This window comes from Rousettus aegyptiacus, unplaced genomic scaffold (genome assembly GCF_014176215.1).
Source record: "Rousettus aegyptiacus isolate mRouAeg1 unplaced genomic scaffold, mRouAeg1.p scaffold_m13_p_14, whole genome shotgun sequence".
Classification (NCBI taxonomy): Eukaryota; Metazoa; Chordata; class Mammalia; order Chiroptera; family Pteropodidae; genus Rousettus; species Rousettus aegyptiacus.
Window position 1 is genome coordinate 47,127,141 of NW_023416289.1, and position 27,680 is coordinate 47,154,820.

A 27,680-nucleotide genomic window follows, 5' to 3' on the forward strand; every position below is an offset into this window, starting at 1 on the left:
TTCAACTGGGGCATGACCTTCCCCCCAAGGGCAATTCAACACTTTTGGTTGTCATGACTGGAGGGTGTTTTTACTGGGATCAGCCACCCTGGATGTCTCTGATAAAGCTCGCAGGCCACAGCGTGAGGAAATGTGGTTAGCTGACACGGACAAGGAGGGGTCACACAGACATTAGGTAGAATTTGGAAGCAACACTTACAGACGTGCCTGGGCCAGAGGCAGACACTCCATTTCTCTGGATTCTGATTCTTAAGAGTGTTGATATCTATCCCAGTATCTTCAGGATATGTTTCCCGAGTGTTATTGTCTAAGATTTAGTCATGTTCCACTGCTAAAACCATCCCTTGTAAAGCAAGGATTCTAGCTACTAGTAAAATGATTAGGATCTGCCTCCAGAGATGGAGAGGGACATCTTTCCTGAAGGGTGAGGAACTAAACAGAATTGAATGTGGTTAGCAGAGAAGAATGGGGAAATGGATGTTGGGTGGGCAACCAGCAATGTCTGTCACAGCTATGTGTGGAGGAGACCTGATATCATATAAAGTTGGATTGAAGGTTATCCTCTACCATTCATTACATAAGTGATCTTCTGCAGGTCTCACAATTGCTCTGAATATCAACTTATTCTCCTGAAAACTAGAAATAATGGTCTTAAAGGCCTTATATAGTTGTATGTAAGTCAAACTCAACCTGAATATATCCAACTAGATGCTTACTTCATGTAATGGGTGGTCTCTAATAAGGACTCCTAAAATAGTAACTAAACTTATTATTTTCATATCCTTTATCTGACAGACACTAACGCTACAAATGGGTGAAAACCTTTGCATCCCAAGCACAGAAGAGTTCCATATCAAACGTAGACAATGAAACTAAAGAGTTGAATGTAGAAATAGGGCTCCTTTGCTGACTGCCTCGAGCACAGAATCCACAGGATATAACATATTACCACATATCATCAGTAACTGTTCAACATCCCCTTAACCGTAAAACCATACTCAAAACTTTAACTTAAAGACTAACCCAACAATACACCAAGAATTTTCACAAAGGGAAGGACCAGGAGCCGGGAATATGGGAGACCCTGGGGCAGGAAGATGTTGCAGAGCCTGCCAGCACCTATGTGCAGAGTCATGGGTAGAGGACGATGAGACACTACTGACTCTGAGTCTAGTGCCTCCCTCACAGTGCTGATGATGCCTCCCTCAACTTTCTGTGGTCTGCACACCCTCAGCTCAGTACTTTGCATGTAGACAGGAGCCGCCTAACCCTCCTGGTTAAGTAATCAGCCTGATGGGTGGAATGCATATTAATGATTATAGAAATATAGTGAGCGGTCCTTTTTCAAGGGGACACAGAAGGGAGTGCCAATATCATAGTATGACCAGCCACAGGGTTCAGTAAATGGGTATCAAGATTGGAGTGGAGATAGAGTGCAAATTGATGTTGGACTGAACAGGATGTTGTCAGGTGGTTTCACAGCTGTAAAAGGGCCATTTTTGAAATGTTTCAGGTGTAGACACCATGGAGGGCAACATTTCCATCTCTGCGACTGAATCAGATGAGTTCATACCTGAGTCTACTGTCCTCACTGCTCTTCGGATGACCCACTTGGTGGTGCTTGGGGTCACCTTTGTCCTTGGCATATTGGGGAATGCGCTTGTCATCTGGGTGGCTGGATTCCGGATGGCACGCACGGTCACCACCTTGTGTTGCCTGAATCTGGCTTTAGCTGACTTCTCATTCATTTGCACTCTACCATTCCTCATGGTGTCAACAGTGATGAATGAAAAATGGCCATTTGGTTGGTTCCTATGCAAGTTAATTTACACAGTGGCAGAAATAAACCTGTTAGGAAGTGTCTTCCTCATTGCGTTCATTGCTCTGGACCGCTGTATCTGTGTCCTGCATCCAGTCTGGGCTCAGAATCACCGCACAGTTAGTCTTGCTAGAAAAGTGATTATTGTACCCTGGATTCTTGCACTTGTCCTTACGTCACAAATTCTCATTTTCATGACTACAGTAAGTGATGAAGGAGGGAATACATACTGTACTTTCAACTTTGCAGCCTGGGGTGACACTCCTACAGAGAGGTTAAAAGTGGCCATCAGTACGTTGACACCCACAGGGATCATCCGGTTTGTCATTAGCTTCACTATGCCAATGTCCATTGTCATTATTTGCTATGGGCTCATAGCTGCCAAGATCTGCAAACAAGGCACGATACATACCAGCCGTCCCTTACGAGTCCTCACTGCTGTCGTGGCTTCCTTTTTCATTTGTTGGTTTCCCTCACAACTGGTTGTTCTTCTGAGCACAGTTTGGCTCAGAGAGATACTTCTTGAGGGTAAGTATGAAATTCTTACCATTTTGGTGTACCCAGTGAGATCCCTGGCCATCTTCAACAGCTGCCTCAACCCAATGCTTTACGTCTTCGTTGGCCAAAACTTCCGAAAGAGATTGATCCACTCCTTACCCACCAGTCTGGAGAGGGCTCTGTCTGAGGACTCTACCCCAACCAGCCACACAACAACCAAACCTGCCTCGCCTCCTACAGAGGCTGAGCTACAGGTCATGTGAGAGGGACTGGGAGCATTTTTGAACTTTGCCTACTCCTCCCCTGCTCCTAGCATCAGCTTCATCTTACTTGGCTTCATACTGAGCTGCTCATCATGAAATCTACACTGGTGCCCACGAATTTTGGAGGTATATAATGGACATGGGGTACTATTGGATAGTTTGTGGTTTTGAGGCCTCAGCCCGTACCTGGGGGTAAGTGGAGGTGGGAAAGAATAAAGGGAAGAGAAAAGACGGTGTTATGGAGAATTTGCAAAGCTTGGCTCAGAGAATTTATTAAGGGGAAAATTTGGCATTTCATCATTAAGATGTTTATTATAATAAAGCTATTATTATCATCATACAGAGGTTATTTCTATTCCTAGCTTACTAAGAGTTTTCTCCATTTTTTAATCATGAATGGCCAATGGATTATTTCAAATGCAATTTTTTCATATGTTATGATGATCATATTATATTTATCTTTTCATTTACATTATCATAAATTATATTAATTTCTGAACATTAAACCACAATTATGTTGCTAGAATAAACTACACTTGGTCATGATGTATTTTATATCATTAATGTCACTAGATTGGTTTAGAATTTCTGCATTTATGTTTACATAAAGATGGTTCTGTTCTTTTACTTTTCTCTAATATCTGTGTCAGGTATTACATCAAAGTTATAATTGCCTCCTAAAAAGAGCTGGGAAGTGATTCTTTTGATTCTATTCTCTGCTCTTATCTTTTATTAATGTTGATAGAGAGAATTCACCAGCGAATCTGATTGCATTCTGGGTTTTCTATATGGAAAGGCTTCTAATACCAGGTTCAATTTATTGTTATTGGACTAGGCATACTTAACATTTCTTCTTCTGTCAATTTAGAGAAAATGTGACCTTCAAGGAATTCAGCTATTTCATCCAAACTGTCAATTTATTGCTATGAAACAGTGTGATAACGATGTATAGTACTTGTATGGTTTCTGTTACATAATCTAAAAGCTATCTGAGTGAAAAAAATTTGGTTTACATTATTCATTAGTGATTACTGAGAGCCTATTTGTAAAATTTGGCCTGATATGTAATGCACACTCAATAAGTAGTCATTGAATTAATTAATCAATAAACACAGTTTCTCAAATAGAGTGAAGTGAGAATATTTAACGTCCAGACAAAATGACTGTCATGACTGGCCATGTCGTGGCCATGTCCAGTGAACTCTCATCCCTATGCTCACACTGTTTAAAAATTCCAATGTGGTTTGAAATTGTGACCACCTCGGATTTTAATTTTCAGCTTCAAATAAAACACTATCACTAGCTATTTACTGATGTATTTGGCTAGAGTGAATTGATTACTCGGTCTTTTGTTTTTTGGTTTTGTTTGTTTGTTTCCTACGAATAATCATTCACACATGGGCCCTTCTTATATAACATACCTTCCTGACTCGTTGGGAAAAGATAGAACGCAAATATGGGAATGAAAAAAAATTTGGTCTCAGTCCCTCCTTACTAGCAATGGGCTTCTAAAATCTTGCAATTATCAGAATGACAAAAGTATCTTATTTCATTCATAAAGAGACCCTTTAGACCAAACCAGTTATGCTACAGATGAGTTCGGTAAGGCCCATAGGTAGCCTCAATTGGACCAGGTAATAAAGGTTTGAACTTTTCATTCCCAAAAACTGACCTCTGAGAAGGGGAAGTAGGAGAGGGCTAAACATTAGCTCTATGCAAACTGTTCAGCTATGAGATCTGGTGAGCTTCTAGGTTGCTAGACAGATCAGGGAGCTGGGAGGGTGGTACCCAGAGAGGACATGAAGGCTGTGAGCACGCATTCTCCCATACCTTGCCCTATGCATCTCTTTGATTTGGCTGTTCTTCAGTTGCGCCCTTCATAATAAACTGATAAACATAAGTAAATGCCTTCCTGAGTTCTGTGAGCCATTCTAGCAAATCATCAACTTGGAAAGGGTTGATGAGGGTCAGCGGAACCCCGGATTTGTAGCTACTCAGTCATTAGCATAGGGGGCTTCATGAGACTTGCAAATGGCAACTCAAGTAGGAGCAGTCTTGTGGCACTGAGCCCTTTACCGTGTGAATCTGATTCTAATTCCAGACACATAGTGTTAAAATTGAATTGAATGGCCAAACACTCACTTCAGGTCCACAGAGAGTTGAAGAATTCCTTGGTGTAGAACAAACCCACACACTTGGTGTCAGAAGTGTTGTGTGAGTAGAGAAACAAGTGTCTGTTGAGCCACCACCTGTTTTTATTGCTACCCTCTAATTCTTCTCACCTCAGTAATTGTTCCTTTCATTTTCCTGACTCTCTGAAAGAGAAAAAGCCTAGACAGATGCCCTGAACCCTGATATTTGAAGGACTGAACTTCTGTCTCTCACAGAAGGAGGGAGGTGAGGTTCAAAGGAGCATATGCTGACAACGTATCCAGGTGCTTTCTGGAAACTGAAAAAGCTCTGAGTTTCTGCCACCTAATTGGTTGAGCACCATTGCCCCTCCCCCTGTCCTTCCATAAAGCATCTGCTGAAGCCCTTCCAGCCTGTCACTCCACAAGCAGCCAGGAACTGGCCACAGAATAAGGATCTCAGCTGTTGGTAAGTTGAAAGCCTGACAGTTTAGAAATTAGGTGGCAGATACATCCCCAGCTCTAGAGCTGGGCTGTCCGGGGTAGAATCCACTGACATGTATGCTCATTGACCTCTTGCTAGTCTGACCTCAGATGTGCTGTAGTATTTTAAATATATTAAAATGCATTTAATATATTTAAATGCAAAATATGTTATTTGTGACTTTTAGAATGATTATGTGTTGAAAAAACATTCTTTTGTGAGAAGACGGGGAAAGTGGGAGGTCTGAGGAACATACAGGGCAGACCCAAAATGGTCCAGTTAGCGTAAATCAAGAGTTACAACGGCATTAGAGGGTGTTGAGCAGCATAAAGTCATGATATGATTTGTGTTTTTCAAAGATCATTGGGCCCCTGTCTAGAGAATAGATTGGAGGGGGGTAACGAAGTTCAGTGGCAAGAACAAGCTCTTTGCAAGGTTAGTGCAGATAAGCAGCCAGCCTGGAGATACGGACAAGGTCACTGGCCACAAAAATGATTCCAGGCGTGAATTCAGTTGCACTGTAGACATCGATTGACTTGGATTGGACTGCATGATCAGGGAAAGGAAATTTAGGGATGTCAGATTTGGAGCTTGAACAACCGAATGTTTAAGTTCCAAATTGAAAAGGATTTTGGGGAGTGTGGCAGATATGGAGGATGGAAGAATTAAGCTAGGTTTAGGTAATGCTGGCTTTGTGGTGCCTATGGGATTCCCATGGGGAGATGTTAAGAAGTCAATTGCTTGTATCAGGCTAGAGGTCTGGAGAGAAGCCAAAGCTAATTGCTTAGATCGGAAGTTATCAGTTTAATATTATAAGCCATGAGACTGGATGATAGCACCTATGGAAAAACTCGAGGAGTGGGGAGGCAGGAAAAGCCATTGGACACCCTCAAATTTACAGTTGACGTTAGAGGAGAAAAAGCTCACAATTTGGACTGAGACGAGGGGGCCGATCGAGCTATTAAAAAATCCAAGAGAGTGTGCGTACATTTTATCTTCTCAAGATGTAGAAAAAAATGAGTTTTGAGAAGGAGGAAGGGGTCTACTGGGTCCCATACCACTGAGATATCAGGATAAGAACTGAGAAGGCACCTCTGGAGTTGGCGACAAGAGGATCATAAACATCCTTAAGTAGAGCACAGTCCATGGAGTGCTCAGAACCATATCAGCTTGGAGCATGTTCAGGAGAAAAGCCCAGGTGAGCAGGTGGCCACACTGCTTCTTAATATCCGGGCTGTGAATCCTCCTCACTTAAAGAATTTTCTTAGAAGAAACAAGGTTGAAGCTGGAAAGAATATGGGCCAAGGATAATAAATTCTTTGTTGACGGAGGGCATGGAGCATGTCTATCTTATAGAATGATCTAGTAGAAGAATATCTTGAGGGTATTTTGGGAAATTCTTGGACGGGTGAAAGAGAGGGAGTCAGAGCAAACGTGTGGTGGACATAAACAAAATCTCTTGACAAACTGTGGGAACTGAACAAGAATTCTCTACTCACTGTAACAGGTGCAGCTAGATAAAGGTTTCAGGTGACAGAAGGCTAAAACGTTCACAACAGAATGTTACAATTTTCTCACTGAAATATGAGGCAAAGGTATCAGGTGAGAGCTGGGATGGGAGAGATGTCAGAAAATTGGAGGGGAAAGAAGACAAAAGCAATTACTTCAATGCATGAAAATGTGAATATTATGAAGAAATTGAACAAGCTAACAAGGAAGTGCTGAGTTTCCATGTGAAATCTGTGGTCATACATCCTGCTGCACCCCTTAATAATTGTGACATTGGGCAGATCACTTCCCCTGCCAGAATCATGAATGATACTTATCCGAGATCCAGGATGTTGGCTTTAGAGGTGTCAAATGTACAGTGACGGGCACCTCTTAGGGGTTCTTCCAATAGTGGCCATAATAATCCTCCACGTACCACCTGAAGCACATAAGTTTTCTCCCCTACCATGCAGCTAGGGTGGGCCCATAATTTGATAACTTTGCATCACTGGCCTTTCCCCACCTGTCTTTGCCCAATCATTCTTCCTGATTGTTTCAACATTTTAAACCCGTTCTTTAGAGACATCTCCTGAATGCCTTGCAGTGTGCTGAGCAGTGGAGAGACCTGAGCCTGTTGAGAAGGAATGCAGTGGGAGGAAGTTAAGAGCACATTTCTACTGGGATAGATGTCTTGCAATATTATACAAGCAATAGATGTGAATAGAGACTAAAAAATTGCTATTTGTTTTCAGAAGGCAGAATAGCCTCAACTAAGATGATTCTCAAATCTCTGTGATCACAGAAAAGCACCCTAACTTGTATGTAAACAGATTCTCAAATGGAGTTCATAAATGTGCGTTTTAACAACAACTCTGCATGTCTCTGAGAAAGCTCGCAGGCCGCAGCGTGAGGAAATGTGGTCAGCTGACATGGACAAGGCGCTTCACACAGACATTGGGTAGACATTGTGAACGGGTCCAGAGTCAGACACCCCATTTCTCTGGATTCTCATTCTTAAGAGGATCCAGAGAAGTCTTCAGGATATGTTCCCCGAGTGTATTGTCTAGGATTTAGTCAGGTCCCACTGCTAGAACCATCCCTTGTAAAGCAAGGAGGAGTCTAGCTACCAGCAAAATGATTAGGATCTGCCTCCAGAGATGGAGAGGGACATCTTTCCTGAAGGGTGAGGAACTAAACAGAATTGAATGTGGTTAGCAGAGAAGAATGGGGAAATGGATGTTGGGTGGGCAACCAGCAATGTCTGTCACAGCTGTGTGTGGAGGAGACTTGGATATCATATAAAGTTGGATTGAAGGTTATCCTCTGCCACTCATTACATAAGTGACCTTCTGCAGGTTTCACAATTGCTCTGAACGTCAACTTGTTCTCCTGAAAACTAGAAATAATGGTCTTCATAGAGTCATATGTAGGTCACATTCAACCCCAATATATCTAACTAGATGCTTACTTAGTGTAATGGGTGGTCTCTAATAAGGACTCCTAAAATAGTAACTAAACTTATTATTTTCATATCCTTTATCTGACGGACACTAACACTACAAAATGGAAGAAAACAATTGCATCCCAAGCACAGAAGAGTTCCATATCAAATGCAGACAATGAAAATAAAGAGTTCAGTGTAGAGCTAGAGCCCCTTTGCTGACTGCCTCGAGCACAAATTCACAGGATATATAACACATTACCACATACCATCAGTAACTGTTCAACATCCCCTTAACCGTAAAACCACACTTGAAAACTTTAACTTAAAGACCAACCCAACATTAGGCCAAGGATTCCCACAGAGGGGAGGGCCAGGAGCCAGTAATACGGAAGACCCTGGGGCAGGAAGATGTTGCAGAACCTGCCAGCACCTATGTGCAGAGTCATGGGTAGAGGACGATGAGACACTACTGACTCTGAGTCTAGTGCCTCCCTCACAGTGCTGATGATGCCTCCCTCAACTTTCTGTGGTCTGCACACCCTCAGCTCAGTACTTTGCATGTAGACAGGAGCCGCCTAACCCTCCTGGTTAAGTAATCAGCCTGATGGGTGGAATGCATATTAATGATTATAGAAATATAGTGAGCGGTCCTTTTTCAAGGGGACACAGAAGGGAGTGCCAATATCATAGTATGACCAGCCACAGGGTTCAGTAAATGGGTATCAAGATTGGAGTGGAGATAGAGTGCAAATTGATGTTGGACTGAACAGGACGTTGTCAGGTGGTTTCACAGCTGTAAAAGGGCCATTTTTGAAATGTTTCAGGTGTAGACACCATGGAGGGCAACATTTCCATCTCTGCGACTGAATCAAATGAGTTCGTACCTGAGTCTACTGTCCTCACTGCTCTTCGGATGACCCACTTGGTGGTGCTTGGGGTCACCTTTGTCCTTGGCATATTGGGGAATGCGCTTGTCATCTGGGTGGCTGGATTCCGGATGGCACGCACGGTCACCACCTTGTGTTACCTGAATCTGGCTTTAGCTGACTTCTCATTCACTTGCACTCTACCATTCCTCATGGTGTCAACAGTGATGAATGAAAAATGGCCATTTGGTTGGTTCCTATGCAAGCTAATTAACACTGTGGTGGACATAAACCTGTTTGGAAGTGTCTTCCTCATTGCGTTCATTGCTCTGGACCGCTGTATCTGTGTCCTGCATCCAGTCTGGGCTCAGAATCACCGCACAGTTAGTCTTGCTAGAAAAGTGATTATTGTACCCTGGATTCTTGCACTTGTCCTTACGTCACAAATTCTCATTTTCATGACTACAGTAAGTGATGAAGGAGGGAATACATACTGTACTTTCAACTTTGCAGCCTGGGGTGACACTCCTACAGAGAGGTTAAAAGTGGCCATCAGTATGTTGACAGCTAGAGGGATCATCCGGTTTGTAATTGGCTTCACTATGCCAATGTCCATTGTTGTTATTTGCTATGGGCTCATAGCTGCCAAGATCCGCAAACAAGGCACAATAGATACCAGCCGTCCCTTACGAGTCCTCACTGCTGTCGTGGCTTCCTTTTTCATTTGTTGGTTCCCCTTTCAACTGGTTGCCCTTCTGAGCACAGTTTGGCTCAGAGAGATGCTCCTTCAGGGTAAATATCAAATTCTTGACGTTCTGATATATCCAACGAGTGCCCTGGCCTTCTTCAATAGCTGCCTAAACCCAATGCTCTATGTGTTCGTTGGCCGAGACTTCCGAAAGAGACTGATCCACTCCTTGCCCGCCAGTCTAGAGAAGGCTCTGTCTGAAGACTCTGCCCCAACCAGCCACACAACAACCAAACCTGCCTTGCCTTCTACAGAGGCTGAGCTACAGGCAATGTGAGAGGGACTGGAAGCATTCTGAACTTTTCCTACTCCTTCCCTGCTCTTACTTGGATTCATACTGAGCCACTCGTCATGAAATCTACATTGGTGCCCACTAATTCTGGGGGTATATAATGGACATAGGGTACTATTGGATAATTTGTGGTTTTGAGGCCTCAGCCTATCCCGGGGGGAAGTGGAGCTGGGAAAGAATAGAGGGAAGAGAAAAGACCGTGTTATGGGGAATTTGTAAAGCTTGGCTCAGAGAATTTATTAAGGGGAAAATTTGGCATTTCATCATTAAGTAAGATGTTTGTTGTAATAAAGCTATTATTATCATAATACATATGTTTTTTCCTATTCCTAGCTTACTACAAGTTTTCTCCATTTTTTAATCACGAATGGCTAATGCATTATATTAAATACAATTTCTTCATACATTACGATGGTCATATTCTGTTTATCTTTTCATTTACATTATCATAAATTATATTAATTTTTGAACATAAAGCACACTTGTTGCTAGAATAAACTACACTTGGTCATGATGCATTTTATATCATTAATCTCACTAGATTGGTTTAGAATTTCTGCATTTATGTTTACATAAAGATGGTTCTGTTCTTTTACTTTTCTCTAATGTCTGTGTCAGGTATTACATCAAAGTTATAATTACCTCCTAAAAAGAGCTGGGAAGTGATTCCTTTGATTCTATTCTCTGCTCTTATCTTTTATTAATGTTTATACAGAGAATTCACCAGTGAATCCAATTGCGTTACGCATTTTCTAATACTAGGCTTACGAAAAGGCTTCTAATACCAGGTTCAATTTATTGTTATTGGACTAGGCATATTTAACATTTCTTCTTCTGTCAATTTAGAGAAAGTGTGACCCGAAGGAATTCAACTATTTCATCCAAACTGTCAATTTATTCATATGAAACAGTGTGATAACTGTGTATAGTATTTGGTATGGTTTCTGCTACATAATCTAAAAGCTATCTCGGTGAAAAAATTTTGGTTTATGTTATTCACTAGTGATTACTCATAGCCTGTTTGTAAAACTGGGCCTGATATGTATACACACTCAATAAGTAGTCATTGAATTAATTAATCAATAAACACAGTATCTCAAATAGTGTCAAGTGAGAATATTTAATGTCCAGACAAAACGATCTCTGCCCCTCCTGTCATGACTGACTATGTCCTGGCCATGTCCAGTGAACTCTCACCCCACGTCTATGCTGTTTAAAAATTGCTATGTGGTTTCAATTTACGGCCACCTCAGATTTTGATTTCAGCTTCAAATAAAGCACTCTCACTAACTATTTACCGATGTATTGGCTGGAAGTGAATAGATTACTCAGTCTTTTGTTTTGGGTTTTGTTTGTTTGTTTGTTTCCTACGAATAATCATTCACACATGGGCCCTTCTTATATAACATACCTTCCTGACTCGTTGGGAAAAGATAGAACGCAAATATGGGAATGAAAAAAAATTTGGTCTCAGTCCCTCCTTACTAGCAATGGGCTTCTAAAATCTTGCAATTATCAGAATGACAAAAGTATCTTATTTCATTCATAAAGAGACCCTTTAGACCAAACCAGTTATGCTACAGATGAGTTCGGTTAGGCCCGTAGGTAGCCTCAGTAGGACCAGGTAATAAAGGTTTGGACTTTTCATTCCTAAAAACTGACCTCTGAGAAGGGGAAGTAGGAGAGGGCTGGACATCACTTCTATGCAAACTCATCAGCTATGAGATCTGGTGAGCTTCTAGGTTGCTAGACAGATCAGGGAGCTGGGAGGGTGGTACCCAGAGAGGACATGAAGGCTGTGAGCACGCATTCTCCCATACCTTGCCCTAGTCATCTCTTCAATTTGGCTGTTCTTCAGCTGCGCCCTTCATAATAAACTGATAAACATAAGTAAATGCCTTCCTGAGTTCTGCGAGCCATTCTAGCAAATCATCAACCTGGAAAGGGTTGATGAGGGTCAGGGGAAAGCCAGATTTGTAGCTATTCAGTCATTAGCATAGGTGGCTACATAGGACTTGCAACTGGCAACTCCAGTAGGAGCAGTCTTGTGGCAATGAGCCCTTTACCATGTGAAGGCCTCTAATTCCAGACAGATAGTGTCAATTGAATGGCCAAACACCACTTCGGGTCCACAGAGAATTGAAGAATTCCTTGGTGTAGAACAAACCCACACACTTGGTGTCAGAAGTGTTGTGTGAGTAGAGAAACAAGTGTCTGTTGAGCCACCACCTGTTTTTATTGCTACCCTCTAATTCTTCTCACCTCAGTAATTGTTCCTTTCATTTTCCTGACTCTCTGAAAGAGAAAAAGCCTAGACAGATGCCCTGAACCCTGATATTTGAAGGACTGAACTTCTGTCTCTCACAGAAGGAGGGAGGTGAGGTTCAAAGGAGCATATGCTGACAACGTATCCAGGTGCTTTCTGGAAACTGAAAAAGCTCTGAGTTTCTGCCACCTAATTGGTTGAGCACCATTGCCCCTCCCCCTGTCCTTCCATAAAGCATCTGCTGAAGCCCTTCCAGCCTGTCACTCCACAAGCAGCCAGGAACTGGCCACAGAATAAGGATCTCAGCTGTTGGTAAGTTGAAAGCCTGACAGTTTAGAAATTAGGTGGCAGATACATCCCCAGCTCTAGAGCTGGGCTGTCCGGGGTAGAATCCACTGACATGTATGCTCATTGACCTCTTGCTAGTCTGACCTCAGATGTGCTGTAGTATTTTAAATATATTAAAATGCATTTAATATATTTAAATGCAAAATATGTTATTTGTGACTTTTAGAATGATTATGTGTTGAAAAAACATTCTTTTGTGAGAAGACGGGGAAAGTGGGAGGTCTGAGGAACATACAGGGCAGACCCAAAATGGTCCAGTTAGCGTAAATCAAGAGTTACAACGGCATTAGAGGGTGTTGAGCAGCATAAAGTCATGATATGATTTGTGTTTTTCAAAGATCATTGGGCCCCTGTCTAGAGAATAGATTGGAGGGGGGGTAACGAAGTTCAGTGGCAAGAACAAGCTCTTTGCAAGGTTAGTGCAGATAAGCAGCCAGCCTGGAGATACGGACAAGGTCACTGGCCACAAAAATGATTCCAGGCGTGAATTCAGTTGCACTGTAGACATCGATTGACTTGGATTGGACTGCATGATCAGGGAAAGGAAATTTAGGGATGTCAGATTTGGAGCTTGAACAACCGAATGTTTAAGTTCCAAATTGAAAAGGATTTTGGGGAGTGTGGCAGATATGGAGGATGGAAGAATTAAGCTAGGTTTAGGTAATGCTGGCTTTGTGGTGCCTATGGGATTCCCATGGGGAGATGTTAAGAAGTCAATTGCTTGTATCAGGCTAGAGGTCTGGAGAGAAGCCAAAGCTAATTGCTTAGATCGGAAGTTATCAGTTTAATATTATAAGCCATGAGACTGGATGATAGCACCTATGGAAAAACTCGAGGAGTGGGGAGGCAGGAAAAGCCATTGGACACCCTCAAATTTACAGTTGACGTTAGAGGAGAAAAAGCTCACAATTTGGACTGAGACGAGGGGGCCGATCGAGCTATTAAAAAATCCAAGAGAGTGTGCGTACATTTTATCTTCTCAAGATGTAGAAAAAAATGAGTTTTGAGAAGGAGGAAGGGGTCTACTGGGTCCCATACCACTGAGATATCAGGATAAGAACTGAGAAGGCACCTCTGGAGTTGGCGACAAGAGGATCATAAACATCCTTAAGTAGAGCACAGTCCATGGAGTGCTCAGAACCATATCAGCTTGGAGCATGTTCAGGAGAAAAGCCCAGGTGAGCAGGTGGCCACACTGCTTCTTAATATCCGGGCTGTGAATCCTCCTCACTTAAAGAATTTTCTTAGAAGAAACAAGGTTGAAGCTGGAAAGAATATGGGCCAAGGATAATAAATTCTTTGTTGACGGAGGGCATGGAGCATGTCTATCTTATAGAATGATCTAGTAGAAGAATATCTTGAGGGTATTTTGGGAAATTCTTGGACGGGTGAAAGAGAGGGAGTCAGAGCAAACGTGTGGTGGACATAAACAAAATCTCTTGACAAACTGTGGGAACTGAACAAGAATTCTCTACTCACTGTAACAGGTGCAGCTAGATAAAGGTTTCAGGTGACAGAAGGCTAAAACGTTCACAACAGAATGTTACAATTTTCTCACTGAAATATGAGGCAAAGGTATCAGGTGAGAGCTGGGATGGGAGAGATGTCAGAAAATTGGAGGGGAAAGAAGACAAAAGCAATTACTTCAATGCATGAAAATGTGAATATTATGAAGAAATTGAACAAGCTAACAAGGAAGTGCTGAGTTTCCATGTGAAATCTGTGGTCATACATCCTGCTGCACCCCTTAATAATTGTGACATTGGGCAGATCACTTCCCCTGCCAGAATCATGAATGATACTTATCCGAGATCCAGGATGTTGGCTTTAGAGGTGTCAAATGTACAGTGACGGGCACCTCTTAGGGGTTCTTCCAATAGTGGCCATAATAATCCTCCACGTACCACCTGAAGCACATAAGTTTTCTCCCCTACCATGCAGCTAGGGTGGGCCCATAATTTGATAACTTTGCATCACTGGCCTTTCCCCACCTGTCTTTGCCCAATCATTCTTCCTGATTGTTTCAACATTTTAAACCCGTTCTTTAGAGACTATTGAGTATACGACATCTCCTGAATGCCTTGCAGTGTGCTGAGCAGTGGAGAGACCTGAGCCTATTGAGAAGGGATGCAGTGGGAGGAAGTTAAGAGCACATTTCTACTAGGATAGATGTCTTCCAATATTATACAAGTATTAGATGTGAATAGAGCCTGAAAAATAGTTATTTCTTTTCAGAAGGCCTAATAGCCTCAGCTGATTCTCAAATCTCTGTGATCATAGAAAGGCACCCTACCTTGTATGTAAAGAGATTATCGAATAGGGTTCATGAATGCGCATTTTAACAGCCACTCTGGATGTCTCTGATAAAGCTTGCAGGCCACAGTGTGAGAAAATGTGGTCAGCTGACATGGACTAAGGGGTTACACAGACATTGGGTAGAATCTGGAAGCAACACTTACAGATGTGACCTGGTCCAGAGGCAGACACTCTATTTCTCTGGATTCTGATTTTTAAGAACAACGATATCTATCCCAGAAGTCTTCAGGATATGTTCCCCAAGTGTTATTGTCTAGAATTTAGTCATGTTCCATTGCTAAAGCCATCCCTTGTAAAGCAAGGAGGAGTCTAGCTACCAGCAAAATGATTAGGATCTGCCTCCAGAGATGGAGAGGGACATCTTTCCTGAAAGGTGAGGAACTAAACAGAATTGAATGTGGTTAGCGGAGAAAAATGTGGTTAGCAGAGAAGAATGTTGGGTAGGCAACCAGCAATGTCTGTCACAGCTGTGTGTGGAGGAGACTTGGATATCATATAAAGTTGGATTGAAGGTTATCCTCTGCCACTCATTACATAAGTGACCTTCTGCAGGTCTCACAATTGCTTTGAATGTCAACTTTTTCTCATGAAACTAGAAATAATGGCCTTCATAGAGTCACATGTAGGTCAGATTCAACCCCAATATATCCAACTGGATGCTTACTTAATGTAATGGATGGTCTCTAATAAGGACTCCTAAAATAGTAACTAAACTTATTTTTTTCATATCCTTTATCTGAAAGATACTAACACTACAAAATGGGCAAAAACTTTTGCATCCCAATCACAGAAGAGTTTCATATCAAACGTAGACAATGAAACTAAAGAGTTCAGTGTAGAGCTAGAGCCCCTTTGCTGACTGCCTCGAGCACAAATTCACAGGATATATAACATATTACCACATATCATCAGCAACGGTTCAACATCTCCTTAACTGTAAAACCACACTCGAAAACTTTAAGTTAAAGACTAACCCAACAATAGGCCAAGGATTCTCAGAGGGGAGGGCCAGAAGCTGGGAATCTGGGAGATTCTGGGGCAGAGATTACAGAGCTTGCCAGCTCCTATGCACTGAATCATGGGTAGAAGACGATGAGACACTATATACTCTGAGTCTAGTGCCTCCCTCACTGTGCTGATGATGCCTCCCCTCAACTTTCTGTGGTCTGCGCACTCTCAGCTCAGTACTCTGCAGGTGGACAGGAGCCTCATAACCCTCCTGGTTAAGTAATCAGCCTGATTGGTGGAATGCATATTAATGATTATGGGAATACAGTGAATGGTCCTTTTCCAAGGGGACACACAAGGGTGTGCTAATATTATACAATATCATATTATGACCAGCCTCAGGGTTCAGTAAATGGGTATCAAGATTGGAGTGGAGCTAGAGTAGAAGTCGGTCTGAATAGGACACTGTCAGGTGTGTTCACAGCTACGAAAGGGCCATTTTTGAAATGTTTCATGCGTGGACACGATAGAGAGCAATTTCTCCATCCTTGTGAATGGATCGAAATAGAATGTCAGTGAGTCTCCTGTCTTCAATGCTCTTCAGATCTCCTCCTTGGTGGTGCTCGGTGTCACTTGTGTCTTCGGTATATTAGGCAATGGGCTTGTCATCTGGGTGGCTGGTTTCCAGATGGCACGCACAGTCATCATCTGTGTTACCTGAATCTGGCTTTAGCTGACTTCTCATTCACTTGCACTCTACCATTCCTCATGGTGTCAACAGCGATGAATGAAAAATGGCCATTTGGTTGGTTCCTATGCAAGCTAATTAACACTGTGGTGGACATAAACCTGTTTGGAAGTTTCTTCCTCATTGCATTCATTGCTCTGGACCGCTGTATCTGTGTCCTGCATCCAGTCTGGGCCCAGAATCACTGCACGGTTAGTCTAACTAGAAAAGTGATTACTGTACCCTGGATTCTTGCACTAGTCCTTACATCACAAATTTTCACCTTCATGGGTATAGTAAATGACAGAAGAGGGAATACATACTGTATTTTCAATTTTGCACCATGGGGTGCCAACCGTACAGAGAGGGTGAAGGCTGCTGTCATATTGACAGCCAGAGGGATCATCTGGTTTGTCATTGTCTTCACTATGCCAATGTCCATTGTTGCTATTTGCTATGGGCTCATAGCTGCCAAGATCTGCAAGAAAGACACAATGTTGTGAGAGACGCCTGCAGTCCTAGCAGGATGCCTGGTGCTCGGAGCAACAAAGTCACATTGACTTATTGTTCCAGGCACAAGGATATGTAGAGGAAGTAGCTGATAACACGGTGGTGGCCTTGAGGCTGAATTTGGGAGTTGAAAAGCCATGGAGAAGGGTGGGAGAAGCTAGCATTGCCATTCATCTCCTCTCCCTTATCCATGTTAGTTAATGCATTTCCAGACTCTGACTCTTCTTCCTAACCATCTCTGCAACACACGATGGATACCAGTCGTCCCTTACGAGTCCTCACTGCTGTCATGGTTTCCTTCTTCATTTATTGGTTCCCTGTTCAACTGATTGCCCTTTTGAGAACAATTTGGGTCAGAGCTGTTTGAGCGTATGCACCCAATTCTTTATATCCTGCTTAACCCAGTGAGATCCCTGGGCTTCTTCAACAGCTGCCTCAACCCAATGCTCTACGTCTTCATTGGCCAAGACTTCTGAAAGAGACTAATCCACTCCCTGCCTGCCAGTCTGGAGAGGGCCCAGCTCCATCCAGTGACACCACAACCAAACCTGCCTCATCCTCTACGGAGGCTGAGCTACAGGCAATGTGAGAGGCTGTGGGACATTTTTAAGCTTTGCACAGTTTTACCCTCCTCCTCAGTGCAACTTCAACTTACCTGGGTCATACTGAGCCACTATTATGAAAAATATTTTGGTGCCCCTTGATTTGGGTACCACTGGATCATTTTTGGTTTTGGTACCTCAGCCTACATCCTGAGGAGATTGTAGATTGGAAAAGAGACTAGGAAGAGAAGAGACAGAGTTACGGGGGATTTGTAAAGCTGAAATGAGATGGTATATTAAAGGGGAAACTTTGGTATTTCACCATTAAATGCTAGCTGTACGAGTTTTTTTAGCTACTTTTTATCTGACCATAGAAGTTTCCTATTCCTCGTTTACTAAGGGTTTTCCTGTTCAAATCATGAATGGCTATTAAATTGTATCATGCGCATTTTCTGCATATAGTAAAGTGATGGTATTATATTTATTTTTTATTTACATCATCACATTAAATTTTGAATGTTAAATCACCCTTGTATTCCTAGAATGAATCATGATACTTTGTCATGATTTATTTTATACATTTATAATCAATCTCACTATACATTTCTGCATTTATGTAAAGAAAGGTCTGTTCTTTTACTTTCCCCTAATGTCTGTTTCAGGTATTATATTAAAGTTATAATAGCCTCCTAGAAACAGCTAGTAAATGATTCCTCTGATTCTCTTCTATGGTGTTATGTCTTTTATAATTGTTTAGTGAAATTCACCAGTAAAGCCAATTGTGTATTGGGTTTTCTTTATGAGAAGGTTTTTAATTTTTATTTTTCATTTAAAGTTGACATTCAATATTATTTTATATTAGTTTCAAGTGTACAAGCTAATGGTTAGACATTTATATAATTTACAAAGTGATCCTCCGATTAGTCTAGTATCCACCTTGCACGATATATAGTTATTACAGTATCATGACTATATTCCCTATGCTGTACTTCACATCCCTGTGATTCATGGGAGAGCTTTTAATAGCAAATTCAATTTGTTTAATAGTTATTAGACTATTCAGATTTTCTATTTTTCTCCTATCACTTTTGGCAAACTAACTTTCAAGGAATTCAGCCATTTCATTCCAAATGTTAAATTTATTGGCATGAAACAACAGTATAACCATTTACAGTACTTGGTATAGTTTCCTTCACACAATGAAAATGTAAGCTGAGAGCTGGGATTTTGAATGCTTGTGTTCTGTTCTATTGGATTGATGTGACAAAATGTATTTAATCAGTGACATATTAATGATCATTTAAATTGTTTCTAATTGCTTCTCTGGCCTTTTGGCTAATATCCATTGTAAATTGTTTCTAATATTTTGCTATAACCAACAATGCCACTATGAATAACTGTACTTACATGTTCCTTACATGGATATACATTTTTCTGTGGGGTAAATTAAATGATAACATATAATTTAGTTAATTTTCTTGTACATGTCTATTTCTGGGGGTAAAAAGCCCCATTGTTACAACTCTCTTAGGTAGACAGCTTTTCTTGGTATACATATGGAAGCCTGGCCAGGAAAAATCAATCCAATTTTAAAAATTAGTTTCTTTGGGTGTGAGAGAGGTATTATGGCTATTGTTTTCAAAGTTCTTATCTATTTAGAGATAAAACATTCTAGAGTAGAATAAAAGGGAAGTAAAATTAAATTAATTTGGCAAAAATATTTATAATTAATGAAAATGATAATTCATTGTAGTATTTTCTTTACTTTGTGTATACTTGAAGTTCCTATTAAGACTTTAAAGAAAAAGACTCTCTATACCCAGCAATCCCACATATCAATTATGTTTTCTTGCCCAATAGTATGTGTTCACAAATAATCATTTCATAATTCTTCACAGTAGCACCAAACTGTCAATAATCCCAAAGTTTCTCCACAACAGAATGAACAAGTTATAAGGTATTCTTATAAGTTACTATTCAGCAATACAATTTAAAAAGAAACTACATCTACATAGATGAATCTTACATACCATCTGTCAGCACCAAGCTGATCAAGAAGGGAAGGCTTCAGTAGTGAGATGCCCAGTTGAAAGAATGCATGAGGAACCGACATGAGAATGAAACAGCAGGCCCCAACATTATTGCAGGGAATACATGCTTCTGGACCACATGGGCTTTATATATATTGGAGAATAGTGACATTCTGCCACACATGCGTAATAAACAATAAGCTGAGTCATACTTGCAAAAGTTAGGTGCAGGTGCCTTACTATATTAATGTAACATTTTAAATCCAGAGTTCTACCCCTAGCTGCAAGCCTGGATCACAGCCAGACCTGGAACCCACACCATCTTGAGAAAAAAGACATAACAGTAGATATAACATAACTCCATTTATATTTAAATTTTTTTAATTAAAAAATTAAACTATACAGCTTAGGGATACCTAACTATGTATAAAACTATAAAAGAAAATGATGAATTGGTTATCGTAATGGTCAAGACATGGTTAGAGTTGGAGGGAAGGAGGGAAAGTGATCAAGGAAAGAAGTGGAAAAAAGTATGTTGTGGTTGATGGCTTCTAGAGTGTTGACAATGATCCATGTCTTGACTTGCTGGTGGTACACAAGTGTTTCTTTTACAAAAATGTATTGATCTTCATGCTTATCTTTTATTGATATTTTCCCCTTAGGGTTTGTTTATTCCACATTTAAAAATTTTTGAGAAAATAGCTCTATCAAATTCAGGTCTTTTGCTTTATACAAGAAAAGCTTCACAGCTTCTGGAATCATGCGGCTTGAAGTAGGGACATCTATTCAAAAAGACATGGTAGTCCTCTACATTTGGACTTATTAAGACAGGGAGCTGACCTAACAATGGCGAAAGGCAGCAGTAACAATCAATCAAAAGCATGACTGGCTTTGGCATCTGTCTCAAGTGCTCAGGAAAACAAACTCAGTTGAAACTGAGTTCCAACTGTGGTTGAAACACAAAGCAAGGAAATGGAAGTCTCCCCTCGGCCTCAGCTCTGTGACCTCATTGGATGTCCCAGAACCTCTAGGACAGCTTATTTTCCATAGCAGCCCTAGAGTGACATCTAAGTGCATCTGACCAGAAACCGTGTGTGGAGGGGGGTGGGGAGGATTAATCCAGGAAGTCCCCTTCATTCCAGAATGTACATTCCAAAGACTGGAGAGTCTGGAGATCTCTCCTGTTATCTGGTCCCACCCTAAGAGTTATCCCAGCTAGTAGATAAAGAAAATCTGTGTTTCATAATCTTAGGATGCTGAAGACTGTCCAACAGTAACTTTTTTCCCCTCACATTCCCATCTCATGCCTCTCACACCTCCAGATACCATTTAAGTACCTGTACTCCAAATGTTGATCTACAGCTGATACTGTTTGTTCAAGATCACCCGTGGAGGTATTTTTAAAATATAGGTTTGGTCACTACAGCAGGAAGGAACCTGGGTCAGTAAAGCCTGGTGCAGAACGCAGGAATGTTTATTCACAAAGCTTCCTAGTAACTGTAATGTGCAACCACATTCCCCTGATTATCAGTTAAACAAATGTTCTCTTCATAAGAGGACAGAATATTAGATCTTGGAAACACACACATCTTTATAGTCCATACCCAAGAACAAACGGTCTTCTTCATACAGGGTAGTGAGGCAGCCACTGGGAGGGTGAGGTGGGCGGCTGTTCAGTTGGCAAAATAAATCTTGGCAGAAAAGTTGTTGTCCCCAACATCCTGTTCAAGGCTGTCTGGGGCTACCCGCTCTTGAAGCAGCAGGTGTGAAGCTGTCACTATTCTGCTCTTGTGAGATTTTCAAGAACAGTTAACAGGATTACTAATTAATTAGAAAAAAGTCTTCCCTACCCTTTCCACCTCCAAATTCTCAGCCTCCATAATCATGTGAGTCAATACCTTATAATAAATCAATCTCTCTCTCTCTCTCTCTCTCTCTCTCTCTCTCTCTCTCTCACACACACACACACACACACACACACACACGCACTGCCCATTGGTTCTGTTTCTCCAGAGGACCCTAACATATCAAATAATTGTTCATTTTGTTGGGTATAATGATATGGAGGCTACAGTTTTTTAAAAATCCTTATCTGTCACAGATACATAAAGTATTTAAGAGGGAAATTAGATGACATATGATATTTGATTAGAAATATTCTCAGGAAACAGAGGGAGAAAGGCAATAAGAGATCAACAAATTCCTTTAAATTCTTAACGCTTTCTACTCTTCTATGTTTCTATTTGCCATTTTAAAGTCTTTTAAAAATCACTCTATGACCCAAATCACACCTAGATATACACCCTGCCAGAAAAAAATGTGTACCTATGAATACTAGGATACATTGTTGCGGAGAAGGTTAGGAAGAAGGGTCAGAGTCTGGAAATGCTTTTACTAACATGGATAAGGGAGAGGAGGAATGGCAAGGAATGGCAATGCTAGCATCCCCCACCCCTGTTTCCATGGCTTTTTATTCTCCCTCACAAAGCTGGCTTTGCAGAACATCATTAGTTACTATCAGGTTAGCAATTATAAACTACAGCCAATTCCCAGACTCGGCCTCAGGGCCATGACTGCGTTATCAGCTATTTCTTCTCCTGTAACTTTTTCCCATCCTCATCCCTAGAGCAAGAAGTCCCAGAATAGGTCAGGCGTGTGCACCCTCCCTTCAATGTGTCCTTGTCTGTAAGTCCACACTTGCTTCTGATGACCTTGTTGCTCCAAGCACCAGGCATCCCACCAAGACTGCAGGAGTTTCTCACAACATACATAATATGTGAGGGAGAAAACACAGATGAACAAGAGTGTACCCAAGATTATAAAATATTAACATATTTCATAACAGCCCCAAACTGGAAACAAACCAACTGTTCACCAACAGGATAAATAATTGAAGTATACTCCTAAAATGAATTGCTATACAGCAATAGAAATGGTTGAAACCAGCCTATAAAACACAGATAAATCTTACAGTCATATTAAATGAAAAAAAGTCACATATCAGAATAGACATGTATTCCATTTACATAGTTTCAAAGAGGCACAATTAAACTATACTACTCAGCTATGCATAATTAAGTATAAAAATTAGGTATTTTTAAAGGAAGGCATTTATTACATAAGAGCTAAGATAGTGATCACAGCTAAAGGGAGAGAAATTTGATCTATGAAATACCTAAGAAGTACACATGGTTGGCTGACATACTTCTAAAGTCCTGGTTAAGTTTCTATTTCTCGACCTGTGTGGGGGGGCACAGAGGTATTTGTTTAACAATGGGATAAACTACATTGTTTTATTCAATTTTCTGTACATTGATTATCTTTCACATTAAAAAAAAAAAAGTTAGTTTTTTTTTTTTTTAATCAATTCATCTTGTGTCCTTTCCCTTTATACTAAAGAAGACATAGCTTCAGGAGTCCAGCCTGCCTGAAGTATAGCAACTGTTTCATATCAGAGCTTTGTTATCTAAACTTGGGCTTATTAGAAGAGAGAAATCAAGGGAAACAAAGGATGGCAAAAGCTGAACAACTCTGGTGTGACCTGATGTTGATTCCATCTGTGTTACCTTTATTTATCCCAAGAGCTAATGAAAACTCAAGTTAAAAGAACACAGTTTCCACCTAGTGGTTGCCTGGAGCTAAATCACAATCGAGGAAGTGTACGGTTTGCTAAATCTCATTTCTTCAGACTGGAGAACTTGCTTACTTCCCTGTCAGTTTCTCTAGAATGATTTTTCTCGGGCCTTCGGAATAAATAACCTTCCAAGAAATCCAGGATATCTTCATCTATCCAGAGATTGGCCCTCTCCTCAATTTTCACTATTACTAGACAGAACAAAAATAGGGTTACAAATGCTTTACAATCTTGTTACAGTCTCTGTTGTACTGTTTTTCCTTTATCTTCTCATCTCCTCCTTTCCCCTGCCTCTGAATACCATCTGTGGTGATGTTTCCATCATGTTGATCTCTGGTGTGGCCACAACAGAATCAAGTAGGCAAGTAATCGAAGATACAGATTTAAAAACTACATATTCTATTACTCAGCCATAAACAACAACAAAAAAGAGGACATCCTATTGTTTACAACAACATGAACATTGAGAACGTGATGCTAAGTGAAATAAATCAGACAGAAAAAGAAATACTGCATGATCTCATTTATATGTGGACTCTAAAAGCAAACTAAACCAAACTCATAGAAAAAGAGATCAGATTTGTGATTACCAGAGGTGAGGGGTAAAGGAAGAGGAAATTGGAAGAAGGTGGTCAAAAGGCAAAAATCCCAGTTACGTAACAAATAAGAACTGGGGATATAATGGACATGTGACTACAGTTACCACTGCTGTACGATATATATGAAAGTTAAGTGGGTATATCCTAAGAGTTCATATAACAAGCAGAAAATTTCCGGTTTTTTAAATTATATCTATGAGATGATGGATGCTAACTAACTGCAGTAATCATTTATAATATATGTAAATCAAACCATTATACTGTGTGCCTTTAAACTTATACAGTGATGTATGTCAATTATATCTCCACAAAACAGGTATGGAGGGAAGAAACTACATAATCTGAAAAAGCTCCTCAGTTCCTAGATATTTACTCAAGAAAACCAAAAACATATTTCAATAAAAAGATTACAAGACTGTTCATAGTAGCTTCATTTATAATACCCCAAAACTGGAAAGAGCCCAGGAGTCCATCAATAGGAGTGTGGACAAACTGTGGTATATTCATTTACATTTTCTGCAATTTTTTGTGTTGTACCTCACAATTAAAAAAAAAAGTTTAAAGAAACTAATATACGGCGTTAGAAATCTATAAAAGCATTGCTTAGAAGGTAAATGTTAACTTCAGTTTCTACTATCATTTTATATAGAGAGTTTTATGCTAAGTTAAATAAGTCAGAGAAAGACAAGTACCATATGATTTCACTTATATGTGGAATCTAAAAACCCAAAATAAATGAACAAACAAAACAGAAACAAACTCAGATACAGAGAACATTTTTAATGGTTGCCAGATGGAGGGGTGAAAAAGGTGGAGGAATTAAGAAGTACAAATGGGTAGTTACAAAATAGTCATGGGGATGTAAAGTATAGCATAAGGAGCATAGCCAATAATATTGTAATAACTATGTATGGTATGAGGGGGTAATAGACTTATCAGGGGACCGTGTCATAAGTTATATAAATGTCTAATCACTATGTTGTATACCTAAAGCTAATATGATATTGCATGTCAACGGTAATGTAAAAAATAATATATATATTTTAAAAAAAAAAAAAAAGGAAGAAACCACTCTGAAGGTACAACTCTGTGATTGAGGAGGATTCTAAAAGGTGGCAAAAAAAAAAAAACATTAAAAGATACACGCAAAGAAAATTTGATATATTGAAGATTAGAAACATAAATGGTAGAACCAGAGAATAGCCCCAAATTTTGAAATTATCACACAGGGACTTTAATTACAAAAGTGCTAAAGGATTTAGTAGAAAAGGTAAAACAATTATTAAAGGCTCATATCCATCACACTACTGGAAGCCTCTTCTTAACTCTTCTCTGACCAAATACCCTTTTCATACCAGAAGTAACTACTATGCTAAATTCTGTGTCTAGCATTCCCCTAGTTTTCTTTATGATTTTGCTATATATCCATACCTCTAAGAAACTTGTTCATGCCACTTAATTGTATTAAATAGTATTATACTGTTTGTCTTCTGTGATCAGATTTCTCAATTGACATTGTATTCATTAGATTCAATCATACTGATAATCATAGCTAGCTAGCTCTAGGTCATTTCTTGTCACTGTAATATAGTGTTCCTTGGGCAAACATGTTTTGTGCCTTTGCATATTTAAAATATACATCTGTAAAAAGGTATCCTAGTCCATATTCGTGAATGAGTATAGTATATGGCAGGGCTCCCAAACCCCCCGGCCATGGACCAGTACCGGTTCGTGGCCTGTTAGAAACCGGGCTGCACCGCAAGAAGTGAGCGGCAGATGAGTCACTGAAGCTTCATCTGTGTTTGCAGATGCTCCCCAGAGCTAGTATCACTGCCTCAGCTCTGCCTCAGATAATCAGGCATTAGATTCTCAAAGGAGTACTGGTCCCTGGTGCCAAAAAGGTTGGAGACCGCTGGTATATAGGAGTTTGAACCATTTCAGAAATATTGGGAAAGATAGTCTCATACTTCTCTCTATACCCTCAGTCATGTCCATCAAAAAAAAAAATAGATGGTATAGTAATTTGTACTATTTCAGTTATAATGCTGCATTGTTACAATATAAAATGCAAACTTTGGAATTTTTATTAAAATCTATAAACAAAATCACATGACTCACTCTGCTGAGTATATCTTTCAGTATAATTTTGACTTCTAAAACTATGTTGTGCTTGCTTTATATATAATAAAATAGAAACCGTGCTAATGTTTTGCAAACAAAAAATAACATCAAGCATCATCAGAAAAATAGAATACAAATAGAAAATAACTAATCTAATAAAATGTTATTCATAATCACATCAAACTGATTTCAAAAACTGTCCCAAGTAACACTTTGACAATATTTCAACTATACGCCTTTATATTTGGGATGAAAAGAACTATAAATAAATATTAACTCTAGTCAGTAAGTTTTTCCCAACAATATGAGTTAGCTATAGTCTGAAATTCTTTTCTGTGTCTTCTAGGGATTGAGAAAATAAGTATTTTTAGAATAATGGGAGAAAGATCTTAACACTGTTAGAGAATAAAGTAACAAATATGAAGAAGGGAAAGACTAGAATGAATCCAAGGTATTGGAGTTCTGTCCACTAAGACAGCCTGAAAACAATGACCTCAGTAGTAACGAGTACACCTAGTACCCTGATCTTGGTTTCTAAATACAACTCTGCACCTTAAAAACCTAGAACTCTTCAAAGAAATCACCGATTCCAGTACTAGGACAAGGAAAATAAAGGAGCCTGAACAATATTCTTGAACCAAAGAGAAGTGTTCACAAAATGGTGGTAAGATGTCAAAAATCTACAGAAGCCAACATGACAGGACTTGCACTGGCCAGATCCAGGGAAATGTGAGCTCAAAACAATAATGGCAGCAATGGTAAACCAGTGAATATCTCTTGAATCCATAGTGACATTTTTAAAACTTATTTTTAAATTGTATTTAGTTTCAAGTATACAGTACATTAGTTAGATATTTACATAGTTTATAAAACGACCCTCCTGATTGTTCTTTCTCTCCTCTGGCTCTCCACCTAGCCATTACATTAATGGTGACTGCATTTCCCTATGCTGTGCTTCCCATTCCCATGACCATCTATCAACTACAATAAGCAAATGAGGGAGAAAGCCCTTCCTTACAGTAAAATATCAACTATGAAAAATATAGAGAATAGAGTTTTAAAAATCAATATTTTGCAGCCATCACAGTAATAACCAAGCCAGGTAAGAGGAATCAATGGTTCCTAAAACTAATAGATGTTTGATGAGGAGAAGGATATCAAGAGTTTCAAATTATTTCTGCAATTTATTAATTTCTACGGGGAAGAGTGGAGGAACCAGGCAGACAACACCTGAACAACTGATTAAAGTTCATAACATCAGTAATAAGACAAACCAAAATCATATGCCTCCTGGTGCAACGCACTGAGGTCACAATATCATTTATGTAGTACTTCTGCCCGAAACACATAAGCAATCGTTAGGAGGCATCCAACTTAAATTGAAGTGACCTTTACTCTGCAAAATGACAACGTCATGAAAGACAAAGATAACTGTTCCATATTAAAGGAATCTAAAGAAATATGACAATTATAGACATGGTTTTGAACCAAGGGGTTTTTTTCTTCTTTTTTGGTTATAAAGAATATTAGTAAGCTAATTGATAAACTGAATAAAATCTCTAAATTATATAAACATATTAGATCAAAGTTCCTGATTTTAATAGCTAT

General features: G+C 40.0%; 3 protein-coding genes across 3 annotated transcripts; all 3 read left to right on the forward strand.

Moving 5' to 3' along the window:
• Positions 1-530: 530 nt before the first annotated feature.
• On the forward strand, positions 531-11,132 carry LOC107500453 (N-formyl peptide receptor 2). The gene is made up of 2 exons (XM_036232644.1): positions 531-3,390; positions 10,820-11,132. Exon 1 carries the CDS (start codon positions 1,525-1,527, stop codon positions 2,578-2,580), a length of 1,056 nt encoding a protein of 351 aa, XP_036088537.1. The 5' UTR covers positions 531-1,524; the 3' UTR covers positions 2,581-3,390; positions 10,820-11,132.
• Positions 5,111-10,799, forward strand: LOC107500454 (N-formyl peptide receptor 2). The gene is made up of 2 exons (XM_016125714.2): positions 5,111-5,178; positions 8,950-10,799. The coding sequence occupies exon 2, from the start codon at positions 8,961-8,963 to the stop codon at positions 10,014-10,016; it is 1,056 nt and encodes a 351-aa protein (XP_015981200.2). The 5' UTR covers positions 5,111-5,178; positions 8,950-8,960; the 3' UTR covers positions 10,017-10,799.
• Positions 11,133-13,802: 2,670 nt separating the features above from the next.
• On the forward strand, positions 13,803-18,539 carry LOC107500373 (N-formyl peptide receptor 2-like). The gene is given in 3 exon segments (XM_016125502.2): positions 13,803-13,823; positions 16,478-16,610; positions 16,613-18,539. Coding segments are annotated over 3 exon segments (681 nt in total). The 3' UTR covers positions 17,140-18,539.
• The last annotated feature ends 9,141 nt before the right edge of the window (positions 18,540-27,680 follow it).